This window comes from Salmo salar, chromosome ssa09 (assembly GCF_905237065.1).
Source record: "Salmo salar chromosome ssa09, Ssal_v3.1, whole genome shotgun sequence".
Lineage (NCBI taxonomy): Eukaryota > Metazoa > Chordata > Actinopteri > Salmoniformes > Salmonidae > Salmo > Salmo salar.
The window spans coordinates 32,972,552-32,985,492 of NC_059450.1; the positions used below are offsets into that span (position 1 = coordinate 32,972,552).

At 42.2% G+C, this 12,941-nt stretch overlaps 2 protein-coding genes across 3 annotated transcripts; both read right to left on the bottom strand.

The window, feature by feature from the left end:
* Positions 1–1,428: 1,428 nt before the first annotated feature.
* On the bottom strand, positions 1,429–5,479 carry sptssa (serine palmitoyltransferase, small subunit A). The gene is made up of 2 exons (NM_001146504.2): positions 5,338–5,479; positions 1,429–2,282 (listed from the first exon to the last, which is right to left on the bottom strand). The coding sequence occupies exons 1-2, from the start codon at positions 5,438–5,440 to the stop codon at positions 2,179–2,181; spliced, it is 207 nt and encodes a 68-aa protein (NP_001139976.1). The 5' UTR covers positions 5,441–5,479; the 3' UTR covers positions 1,429–2,178.
* A 431-nt stretch (positions 5,480–5,910) lies between these two features.
* On the bottom strand, positions 5,911–12,894 carry eapp (e2f-associated phosphoprotein). 2 transcript variants are annotated; one of them, NM_001141072.1, is given in 7 exon segments: positions 5,918–6,226; positions 6,229–6,494; positions 6,600–6,725; positions 11,485–11,602; positions 11,809–11,913; positions 12,113–12,300; positions 12,683–12,830. In NM_001141072.1, coding segments are annotated over 7 exon segments (879 nt in total). In that variant the 5' UTR covers positions 12,754–12,830; the 3' UTR covers positions 5,918–6,221.
* Between the last annotated feature and the right edge of the window lie 47 nt (positions 12,895–12,941).

A 12,941-nucleotide genomic window follows, 5' to 3' on the forward strand; every position in this document is an offset into this window, starting at 1 on the left:
GTCACATAGAGTAAAAAACAGTGAACTATTTTCTAAAGATATATTAACTTCATTTGTCTTCATTGTAGACCTATGCAAGGAATATAGATTTAGGTCTTAGTTTGTCTCTCAGATTTCATATGATAAACAGTTAACAAGCAAAATAAAGTGGGAGGAAACATCCAACAGATAATTGATAACAGAATGAATGGAGCATAGGACATTTGGGCAGTTAGAATAGAATAATATTGTGTACATATCCATAGCCTACTGTAGCCTACATGACTAAGACAGTCTGAGCACAACCTTATAGGATACATACACACTTTAAGGCTCTGGCCAAGATTTGAAAGTTGAAAGCAAGTCAGGATGGATTCTTCTGAGAAGGAATTGAACAGGGTTGTGCCCAGTAGGGCACACCATAGCAAAACGTTTCACAACAGAACACAAAAAGCTGTGTTCTTATTGTACAAGTTCAGGCAGTACCTCTCGGTTTCCAAATAGTTTTCTCCCTATACTGAACACGACCCAAGAGTGATGTGAAGGGTGAACAGGTTTTGTTTTCCACAAGCCTCTCTCCCTCACCAACAGCTGAACTGTTGCTTCAGCTCACAGGGAGCTTAATTCTAGTTGCAACGCTGGCGGGCTGAGCACTTTATTTACACTAGACCTGAGAGGAGCAGTACAAACTCCAGGCAACGTGCAGTGTGTACGTGAGAACCTCATCACCCCCAAGCTTAAAAAGTAACCAGCTGCTATTTTAATTTCGAGCCTGTGCCAGTGTGTTGAATTTGGCCATTGGTTATTCCTTATTACAGCCACTCCCACTGACCTTTTGATTGACAACTGAGTGGCAAGCAAGGCATATGAGGAAATAATTTAAATACAGTTATGTCATTGCCTTCACATCATTCATGATGTTATCTTTCACACAAACCAGATAAGATATTTATGTGACACAACACTAAATCTTTATTTCAACAATATATTGACTTTTAAGATGAAGATCACTTTAATGGTCAATTCCACACATGGACTAACTGAAATTTGACTTCCCCTTTTAACCCCCCCAAAAGACACACATACATGTTTTGGAGAGGTCCGGGGGGGCTGCCACACTGGGAGCTGTTGTTGTTGTGGGGGGGTTAAGTGCCTTACTCAAGGGCACAACAGCAGGCAATGGCATCTAGGATTATATATCAGCAACCCTCTGGTTGCCAGCTCACTTCCCTTCCAGTGTTTCCCGTCCGGTTGCTGGCTCGCCTCTCTAACCACAAAGCTACCTTCCGCCCTTACCACCTGCTTTTTCCAAAGCAGAGTAACAGAAAAGGAATCATGGAATCATCAATGAATGGCAAGTACTGTATTCCATTTCCTAGGATGTTAATTAACTATACTCATTTCTTACTCAAGACTTTTCTAGATGTACAGGAAATGGCAAAACAAGTTGGAGCCACACGAAAGAGATTTATTTTAGAGCATGTGTCAACAGAAATGACACTTCAGAAACATTAACGTTTAAAATAAAAAAAACTGTTTGAGATTTAGAATACAGACATTTGGTCATTTTTGTTACATATATTAAAGAAAAGATAATGTCACAGTTAGCTTCAGCAATGCCCCCAAAACGTGGCTTTCCATCCTGAGACTGCTCAGTCAGTTTCATAACAAATATAACATTTTTGCTAACCAACATATCAAATCGAAAGTTTTACAGATATGTATACAATCTCATACAATCGTATATACGAATAAGTGATAAAATATGCCACCCGGGGAAAAAAATTCTAATCACAATTGCAGGAGGGGTTTAGAATGTCATAAAAAGCGATTTATAAAAAGGTACAGTGAATAATAACTGTGTATATCTGTGCAACAGGAAACAACAAAACCGTTACATTTGCTGTGCAAACTGCAAAGCAACTCAGTAAGACAACAATGGTTTAATGCCCTAGAACATCAGATGTGCCACTGGACTCCTCTCTGTACCCACCCCACCCCGTCCAAGAACACTGTTCATGTTTCCATGATGACGAGCACAGAAAAAAATAGTTCCAGGGAATGGAATGAGATCCTCGTTCTCTCTCTCCCCATCTGTCCTCCAGGTCCAGGTGACAGCCATAAAATTAAAATGAGAATTCATTCTAATTCCATGGTGACAGCAGTCACAGGCACACCCAGGCTTGGGTACAACTCGTGTCATTGAACCATCTCAAAGTACTGTAGTATGGCCATGATGTGCTGAGGCATGAACACGTAGCCAGTGTACACAGCCATCCCTGCTACAGATATCAGGATGGAGTCTGAGAGAGAGGTTAAGGAAATTTACCAATACTTATAACTATTATTGACTAGGGCTGCATTCCAAACAGCCCTCAAATTAAGTGGACCGCTCTTGCCCGGAAATGTGTCACTTGTTCGTCCCACGGTTGTGTTTTCAGTCATCATGGAACCACCAGTAGCTGTTGTGTGTGCTTTATATGTGCTACAGTCAATTATGATTGCATTTCATATCTTGGCTAGAAGACAATGCATCTGAAGACATCGAATACTAGCCATCCGACTATATCAGGTATATCGGAAATTACAATGTATAAGTGTGATGTCAGGGAAACGTTTCCAAAAGCTAACCAACAAAAAAAATTACTTTTATGATACGTGTTTGAGCCATCATGTGCATTAGTAGCACAATTTCTAACTTACTTACATTTGTTTTTACATACACTTGTATGTTGACTTCTCCATATTAATGTTGGTTTTAAGTTTTGGCTGACTTTTCTTAGCAGATGCACAATCATCGTAAATTGAATTATGGGGCATTTCAGGCCCCGGAGTGAACATAATTGTACACTCGCAAACTCAATCAAAAACGAGGGCTGAGGGGCTTATGTTGCCAACTTCCCTTGCTTGGCTAATCATTTGGACCGACGACAAAGATGGCCACGGGGATTCCCCCAAGGGCATAAGGCGAGGGTAAGTGGAGGAGGGTGTCTTGTATGTGTTTGAAACGCAGCCTAGGCCTTTAGTAAAACACAGCAAGCCACAGGTAAGCTAAATATGGTACACCTTCCTAATATTGAGTTGCACCTCCTTCTGCCCTCAGAACAGCCTCAATTCGTTGGGGCATGGACTCTACAAGGTGTTGAAAGCGTTCCACAGGGATGCTGGTCCATGTTGACTCCAATGCGTCCTACAGTTGTGCCAATTTGGCTGGATGTCCTTTGGGTGGTGGACCATTCTTGTTACACATGGGAAACTGTTGAGAGTGAAAAACCCAGCAGTGTTGCAGTTCTTGACACACTCAAACTGGTGCAACATACCCCGTTCAAAGGCACTTTTGTCTTGCCCATTCACCCTCTGAATGGCACCCATACACAATCCATGTCTCAATTGTCTCAAGGCTTGAAAATCCTTCTTTAACCTGTCTCCTCCCCTTCATCTACACTGAGTGAAGTGGATTTTCAGCATCTCCATGTGAAATTATCAGATTTATATTTATTATTTAACTAGGCAAGTCAGTTAAGAACAAATTCTTATTTACAATTACGGCCTACCCCGGCCAAACCCTAACCCGGACGACGCTGGGCCAATTGTGCGCCGCCCTATGGGACTCCCAATCACGGCCGGTTGTGATACAGCCTGGAATCGAATCATGGTCTGCAGTGACACCTCTAGCACTGAGATGCAGTGCCTTAGACCGCTGCGCCACTCGGGAGCCCCAAATATGCCTGGCAAATATTCTTATACTTGCCGGTGTAACCTAAACATGATCACAGTTTGATATGGTGCTCGTGTATTAATGCTCATGCATTCATTCCAATATCTGCTACAAATATGTCATGTTTCGGTAATGGAGAAAAAAGCCCATGGCTAGCTTCACAGTCGCCTGTAATCACTAGTTATTACTTCTAACCCCAAAACATTTTGGGGGAGATTCTAATAAGACTACAATGTTGTTTGGTTTATTGTTTGAACAGTTGCTTAGATTATATTTGCTTATCGATGCAAAAGAGGGTACTTTGATGCATAGCCTATAGATCAAGCTTCATTGCCTACACAACACTGCCCCCACAGCTATGGAAGGGACGATACAGTGCGTTCCAATTTTCATGTGGCACGGAAGTACTCGAATGTCGGAGCGCATTACAAGGAGCCGCCCCTTTTGTGAGGAAAAATACATTGCTACACTGTGCTATGCTCCGTCGGCTCCGTTTGTGTATTCTGTTTAAACCCCTATAGGCGGATGCTGTGCATCGAGACACATCCCATGCAAAAAAACTAATATCTCTAGTTTAAACAGATGGATTTCGATGGGGATTTTTTAAATTAAATTTCTTAGATTGGGTGCATCAATGGATTTAAGGATGAACAAGTGAGATCAATAAGGGATCATGGCTTGTATTTGAATCTAGCCACAAAATGAAGGAAATTAGAACGGAGGGATTTCATCAAGGCTATTTTCTGGCCTGCCGAAATCCCCCCCCCTTCTAATTTCCTTTAGCCACACAATTAAGGAAATTAGGGGGGGGTTCGGCAGGCCAGATAATAGCCTTGCCGAAATCCCCCCCCCCTTCTAATTCCCTTAATTTTGTGGCTAGATTCAAATACTTTCTGTGGCACACACTACTGGTCAACATGAACTACCAAAATGACTCAAGTGTGCTAGGCCTTGCAGTCCAAAGATAAAGGGGGGGATTTCGGCAGGCAAGAAAATTGCCTTACCGAAATCCCCCCCCTTTTCTAATTTCCTTAATTTTGTGGCTAGTCAAATACTTTCTCTGGCACACACTACTGGTTATTGCACACGCGCACTTCAGCCGTTCCCTAAATTAAATATGCAAATATATGCAAATAACTCCTTGTTTGTTTTGCCAACTATGATTAACGTGTTCCCATTGGAAACGACAAGCTGCGATCTATCGTGGTTTAGTTATAAAACATCTTTGGTCAACACATTCACTTCTTATGCCAGATAAAGCAAATGGAATGAATATTTGAAATACAGATGGAGACCAGAGTTCCACATTTCGCGAGAGTTGCGCAAACACGCATTTTTACAGGTGCGACAAGGCCCTACTACCTGGCTGTAAAAATTCGACCAATTTCACCACACTGTCCTAGGGCGGACTAGTACGGTTGTCCATCAGCAGTAATTGTTTATTACTTTGTAACGACTCGAAATTGTAGCGCAAGCGTTTAGTCGGCTACACCTAAGATTTACCATACTAGGCCCCGCTCAACTACATTGCAAAACGTTGAGTTCAGTCGACTACGTAAGGTAATTAACTACAACACCTCAGGCTAAGATACCCAAGTAGCCGAGTTATTTTCGAACCATTCTCGACCCAAAAAGGATACTGAAGATTGCTCTCTCCCAAGGTTCCAACATGTATAACGCCGTGACGAGAATATACTGGTAATACAACCAGGAGATTTTCTTCCAGACATCTTCAAACGCCATAACTTTACGTCGTATTCTCTTCTTTTAATGATCGCCGATTAGTTCCTGGTAACAATGACGTTTAATCACACGTTTTTCTTTGTCAACCAATCACGAATTCCATGAAAAACGACAAGCAAAGGGGAGTTCCCACTTCCTGTCCTTACTCCTCAGATTTCAAAAGAAAAGCTTATTCTATAAAATACACTGCTACCAAAGAAATGGAAAGTACAATCTTTGGTGCTAATTTAAGCCCACTAGGGACCAGTAATGTCGCCATCCCTCCTTGCTTTTGGATAAAACTTTTAGGATAAATCTGAACCAAATCTCTTTCTGCTACAACTAAGATCTAGTTTACATGATTCAATGACATTGGGTTGAAATATTCCCTTTACATTTTTGCTCATTGCAATAAACTCAAACATATGTTTTTTTTTCTTATTTCTAGTAATACAATCAGAGGAAAGTTCTGTAAGAGTTTAGCTACAAAATAATATTAAAAACATGAACATTTTATTTTGATATGTACTAATGACCAAATATCTGTGGTAGCCAGGTCCAACTTCAGAAAAACAAAATAAGTAGATTTGTTGCACACACACAAAAAAATATATCTATCTATCAAGAAAAATACAATAAATACCATAGGGATAAATTTAGTATAACGTTGGAGGACAGTGGCTGTACAGCATATCTTATAACAGAAAAATATGTTGGCATGTGCATTCAGGTAACAAATGTCTTAACAGAGATATCACAAAGGTCACAGCAACAGTCATTTTAGCAGTGGCTGGCGAGGATGTTAAAAAAGTGGTAGACCTCGTCCTTATCGAGCACTGCCACCTCAGTGGAGCACTCTGTACACTGGACAGGATGGTAGATCTCTCCGCCCATCCCCACCACCACTCCTGAATCTGTGGCTTCCATTGCCGTTGTTGGCTCTGGTTGACGCCCTTTCCTCTTTCTGTTCCTCAGATTTTTCTCGTTGAGTGTTTTGTACCGTAAAATCTCCTCTTTGTTTACTGTGCAGTTCATGACAAACATGGCTCTGTATTGGGTCCTGTACTTGTCATGCCTGTGGAAAAAAAAAACGGTCAACTCAGACAAATGACATTTTTCGTCTATTTCGATTAAAGACAATATTCACAGCCAAATTAATCTACAAGTCTTAATTTCCTACCTTTGGCAGTCGAGGCACAGCATGGTCATGCATGCTGGGCAGTTAAGGACAGCGTCGCTGCTTGGAAGCCCCTGGGACTGCCCTCTTCTGTTCTGTGAAGATGGCAATCTTCTCTTTTCATTGTAACTGATCAAATAGAGGAACATAATTGACATCTGTGACCAAAACCAACCTTACTCATGGACTAAAAAGCACTTTCAAAGGAGATTCTCCACCAAGCATGCTTTACTAATCTGGGTTCGGGAAACCGACCCTAAATATTTAGATTTTCTGGTTATTTATTTTTTTATGTCACATGCACAAGTACAGTGAAATGACTCTCTTGCAAACTCAAAGCCCAATAATTCAATAATCAAAAATGTTTTACTAGAAAAAAAAAGAAAAAACACAAGAAATAACAAATACACAATAAAGTAAGCAAGCATACTATATAGGGTTGCAAAGGGTTGGAATTTTTCCATGGGAAGTTAAGCCGTGGAATTTGGGGAATTTTGCTTAAATGCATCAAAAAAAGTTAGCTTATAACAATGAACCTTTTTTGTGGGATACGCATAAGGTAATTCTAGATCTTGTGCCATATTTTGGTTAAACTATCACCAATTCAATGGAATTGCAACCCTCTGCATGCACAGTGTATTCTTCCATCACATGTGCAGCTGATTCTCAAGATCTTGCACACTAATAAGATGCTATTGAGCCCACACTACTACACTGTCTGAGCCAAGGACTACATGCTTTCTGGTAAGTTTCGATTACAATACTGGGTGGGGGGGAATATATTTTATATGACATACATTATTTTTTGTTAACTAGTAAATAGTAGCCTACAGCAAAGTGTGTTTAAAACATTTCTAACTTGGTAACAATTTATGCTAGTTTGTTTTTGCTACCATGTGGGTTTTAGCTTGCTTGAGCCTGCTAACTGAGGAGTATTAATTCACCCGTTTCCATACATGTTTAATTTTAAAACATGCATCTTAAAAGGAGTTGTTTAATCTAACTGCTTAACTATTTATCTGTACATGGAACTGTATATGCTTTTTTTTTTTACTACATTTTTTCAAATCTTTACAGGAAAATGCCACAGGCACTATCTGACGTGTGGAGACATTTCACTGCAAATACTGTGCCAAATCATATGTGAAGAATGCAACAAAGATGCAGAATCATCTGGCCAAGTGCATAAAGTTTCCTCAGCGCTCACAACAAGCAACCTCTGACACAAGTCCCTCTACTTCTATTTGAGGTGATTTATTTAACCAGGTAGGCTAGTTGAGAACAAGTTCTCATTTACAACTGTGACCTGGCCAAGATAAAGCAAAGCAGTGTGACACAACACAGAGTTACACATGGGGTAGACAAACATACAGTCAATAACACAATATAAAGAGTCTATATACAGTGTGTGCAAATGAGGTAAGATAAGGGAGGTAAGGCAATAAATAGGTCATAGTGGCGAAATAATTACAATTTAGCAATTAAACACTGGAGTGATAGATGTGCAGAAGATGAATGTGCAAGTAGAGATACTGGGTGCAAAAGAGCAATAAATAAATAAATAAATAAATAAATAACAGTATGGGGATGAGGTAGTTGGATGGGCTATGAACAGGTGCAATGATCTGTGAGCTGCTCTAACAGCTGGTGCTTAGTGAGGGAGATATGGGTCTCCAGCTTCACTGATTTTTGCAATTCGTTCCAGTCATTGGCAGCAGAGAACTGGAAGGAAAGGCAGCCAAAGGAGGAATTGGCTTTGGGGGTGACGAGTGAAATATACCTGCTGGAGTGCGTGCTACGAGTGGGTGCTGCTATGGTGACTAGTAAGCTGAGATAAGGCGGGGCTTTATCTAGCAAAGACTTAGATGAACTGGAGCCAGTGGGTTTGTCGACGAATATGAAGCGAGGGCCAGCCAACGAGAGCATACAGGTCACAGTGGTGGGTAGTATATGGGGCTTTGGTGACAAAAAGGATGGCACTGTGATTACTCAGCAAATTGGATGCAGTCTGAGTGTTGGAGGCTATGTTGTAAATGACACCACCGAAGTCGAGGATAGGCAGGATAGTCAGTTTTACGATGGTATGTTTGGCAGCATGAGTGAAGGATGCTTTGTTGCGAAATAGTAAGCCAATTCTAGATTTAATTTTGGATTGGAGATGCTTAATGTGAGTCTGGAAGGAGAGTTGACAGTCTAACCAGACACCTAGGTATTTATAGTCGTCCACATATTCCTAGTCAGAACCGTCCAGAGTAGTGACGGGCGGGCAGGTGCGGGCAGCGATCGGTTGAAGAGCATGCATTTAGTTTTACCTGCATTTAAGAGCAGTTGGGAGACCACGGAAGGAGAGTTGTATGGCATTGAAGCTCAACTGAAGGTTAGTTAACACAGTGTCCAAAGAAGGGCCAGAAGTATACAGAATGGTGTTGTCTGCGTAGAGGTGGATCAGAGAATCACCAGCAGCAAGATACATCATTGATGTATACCGAGAAAAGAGTTGAACCCTGTGGCACCCCCATAGAGACTGCCAGAGGTCCGGACAACAGGCCCTCCGATTTGACACACTGAACTCTGAGAAGTAGTTGGTGAACCAGGCGAGGCAGTCATTTGAGAAACCAAGGCTGTTGAGTCTGCCGATAAGAATGTGGTGATTGACAAGAGTCGAAAGCATTTGCCAGGTCGAAGAATACAGCTGCACAGTATTGTCTCTTATCGATGGCGGTTATGATATCGCTTAGGACCTTGAGCGTGGCTGAGGTGCACCCATGACCAGCTCTGAAACCAGATTGCATAGCGGAGAAGGTACGGTGGGATTTGAAATGGTCGGTGATCTGTTTGGTAACTTGGCTTTCGAAGACCTTAGAAAGGCAGGGTAGGATAGATATAGGTCTGTAGCAGTTTGGGTCTAGAGGGTCTCCCCCTTTGAAGAGGGGGATGACCGCGGCAGCTTTCCAATCTTTGGGGATCTCAGACGATACGAAAGAGAGGTTGAACAGGCTAGTAATAGGGGTTGCAACAATTTCGGCTGATAATTTTAGAAAGAGAGGGTCCAGATTGTCTAGCCCCGCTGATTTGCAGGGGTCCAGATTTTGCAGCTCTTTCAGAACATCAGCTATCTGGATTTGGGTGAAGGAGAAGTGGGGGAGGCTTGGGCAAGTTGCTGTGAGGGGTGCAGGACTGTTGAACGGGGTAGGGGTTGCCAGGTGGAAAGCATGGCCAGCTGTAAAAAAAGACATTTAAATTCTCAATTATCGCCAATTTATCTTTGGTGACAGTGTTTCCTAGCCTTAGTGCAGTGGGCAGTTGGGAGGAGGTGCTCTTATTCTCCATGGACTCTACAGTGTCCCAGAACTTTTTGGAGTTTGTGCTACAGGATGCAAATTTCTGTTTGAAAAAGCTAGCCTTTTCTTTCCTTACCGCCTGTGTTTATTGTTTCCTAACTTCCCTGAAAAGTTGCATATCACGGGTGCTATTTGATGCTAATGCAGTACGCCACAGGATGTTTCTGTGCTGGTCAAGGGAAGTCAGGTCTGGAGTGAACCAAGGGCTATATCTGTTCCTGGTTCAATTTTCTTTTGAATGGGGCATTCTTATTTAAGATGGTGAGGAAAGAACTTTTAAAGAATAAACAGGCATCCTCTACTGACAGAATGAGGTCAATGGGCCAGGTCGATTAGAAAGGCCTGCTCGCTGAAGTGTTTTAGGGAGCGTTTGACAGTGATGAGGGGTGGTCGTTTGACCACAGACCCATTACGGACGCAGGCAATGAGGCAGTGATCACTGAGATCCTGGTTGAAGACAGAAGAGGTGTATTTGGAGGGCAGGTTGGTTAGGATGACATCTATGAGGGTGCCCGTGTTTACAGATTTGGGGTTGTACCTGGTAGGTTAATTGATAATTTGTGTGAGATTGAGGGCATCAAGCTTAGATTGTAGGATGGCCGGGGTGTTAAGCATGTCCCAGTTTAGGTCACCTAACAGCACGAGTTCTGAAGATAGATGGGGGAAAATCAATTCACATATGGTGTTCAGGGCACAGCTGGGGGCTGTGTGGGGAGGGGGGTCTATAGCAAGCGGCAACAGTGAGAGACTTGTTTCTGGAAAGGTGGATTTTTAAAAGTAGAAGCTTGAATTGTTTAGGCACAGACCTGGATAGTAAGACAGAACTCTGCAAGCTAACTCCGCCCGCCCCCTTTGGCAGTTTTATATTGTCGGAAAATGTTATAGTTAGGGATGGAAATTTCCGGGTTTTTGGTGGCCTTCCTAAGCCAGGATTCAGACACGGCTAGGACATCTGGGTTGGCAGAGTGTGAATAAAACAAACTTAGAGAGGAGGCGTCTAATGTTAACGTGCATGAAACCAAGGTTTTTACGGTTACAGAAGTCAAGAAATGAGAGCGCCTCGGGAGTAGAAGTGGAGCTAGGCACTGCAGGGCCTGGATTAACCTCTACATCACCAGGGGAACAAAAGAGGAGTAGGATAAGGGTACGGCTAACGGCTATAAGAACTGGTCGTCTAGTACATTCGGAACAGAGAGTAAAAGGAGCAGGTTTCTGGTCGCGGTAGAATAGATTCAAGGCATAATGTACAGACAAAGGTGTGAGTGAGGAAATGATGGAGTGAGCGTTTGTGTGTGTTGAACTGTGTGTGTGTGTGTGTGTGTAGGGCCCTGTGAGTGTGCAGAGACAGTGCAAATACTGAAATAAAGGTCAATAAAGATACAAGGTAAACTCGGTCTGTGTAGATATTTTGTTAGCCATTTATCAGCCGTATTGCTTGGGGATAGAAGCTGTTCAAGAGCCTGTTGGTGTCAGACTTGATGCACCAGTACCTCTTACACACCAAAACACTTTTGTAACAGTTTGTATTATGTGGATACATTGCTTACCTCTTCCTCTTGGCGTCCACCCATGCCTGATCCCGGTCATCCTCATCAGGGTCGTACAGTAGTTCATCGTTGGTGGGGATGGATCGCTGTTTCCTGCATCGCTTACCCGACGAACGACCTGCAGAAGAGGATCAAACAATTATGATTTTATTGCAGTATCTGTACAACACAATAAGACTCTGTCCTGAACTTAAAAACATGCTGGATGGAGAATCTCCATTGAAATAGCTTTTTAGTCCAGGGCTAGGCTTAATCTGTGTCTAGGAAACCATCCCTCCGTGTCACAGAGTTTGGTTTACCAATGAATCCAAGCTACACACTTACTTGGAGCTGTTTCCTCCTCTTCTGAATCGGAGTCAAAATAAACGTTGTCATAAAGCTCTGGCAACCCAGGTGTTGAAGCATTATCATTGGTACCCGAAGTCTCCCCTGGGATGGACAGATGGACACTTATCAATGAGTACAGCGGTACAATGTTATTGAGATAAAAATGGTCAACAAATTCAGTAAATGCAGCTTTAGTGTTATCACTATTCATAACAGAACGCGGTGCATAGATAGGCCTACTAATTGGACAAGTATCACCCACCAATTTTTTTTTTTAAATAATGCTAGAAGGAAATTCCACCTGCTGATGCTGTAGGGGGCAACCATTTGCACTCCATAGTTGTAATGGTGGTGCTAAGTTCTGCCTCCATCTCTTTCTCAAACTCATCCCCACTGGAGGACTCACTCTCCCCAGTGAGGTATTCTCGGATGAGTTTCTTCTTCTGATCCGGGGTCCCGTTCAAGAGCACTTCCAGCTCATCCTCAGAGCTGGAAATACAGCAACAGCATAGGGGGGTCTTGATGTACAGTTTTAAATGGGTCAGATCCTGTTTGAACAACACTCACAACTTTAGCGCCCCAACAATAAAGTACTTATGGAGGACTGAGGTCGATGATTTCAATTGCCACTTTTTGAAATGGAATTGACCCCAACCCTGCATCACAGATTTGTCCAAGTAGTCTTGCATTTTATGGGCCTAAAAGCAAATCAAGGCAATATAATGTTAACACAATACCCAAACCATTAACATTGACACGTTAGCCTACAATAGCATCACTAGCGACGATGCTTGCATTGAACCACCAGCTTACGTTAAGTCTGCTAGCCGTCTATCCAAATGCTAACGCCAAAATATACAACCATAATTACCTGTCTTCAGCTCTTTCTTCATCACTTGGCTCCTCTATCTCATATGAATCATCCTCTACGTGTCTGTTCATTTGGTATTTTGAGAATTCTAACAATCTAACCAACAAAAACGGTTGAGGTAGCTAAAGATAAACAGAGAAGGAAACTTTTTGATACGCACGCCAGGATCTTGTAGCTAACTTCTTGATTACTTCCGGTTTGCGCTTTTCAAAGTAAAAGTTCGGTGTGTGAGATTCATCAGTAGAAACGAAATTGTTTT

What these genes read in the sequence shown, in the direction of transcription:
- sptssa (NM_001146504.2), bottom strand. Translation starts at nt 5,440, where the DNA reads ATGGCGTTTGAAGATGTCTGGAAGAAAATCTCCTGGTTGTATTACCAG. An exon ending in TTGGGAGAGAGCAATCTTCA is followed by an intron (nt 2,283 to 5,337) that starts GTATCCTTTTTG and finishes CCTCTCTCTCAG; the next exon opens with ACTCCATCCTGATATCTGTA.
- eapp (XM_045723289.1), bottom strand. Translation starts at nt 12,753, where the DNA reads ATGAACAGACACGTAGAGGATGATTCATATGAGATAGAGGAGCCAAGT. An exon ending in GCCCCCTACAGCATCAGCAG is followed by an intron (nt 11,914 to 12,112) that starts GTGGAATTTCCT and finishes TGTCCATCCCAG; the next exon opens with GGGAGACTTCGGGTACCAAT. An exon ending in AGAGGAGGAAACAGCTCCAA is followed by an intron (nt 11,603 to 11,808) that starts GTAAGTGTGTAG and finishes CCTCTTCTGCAG; the next exon opens with GTCGTTCGTCGGGTAAGCGA.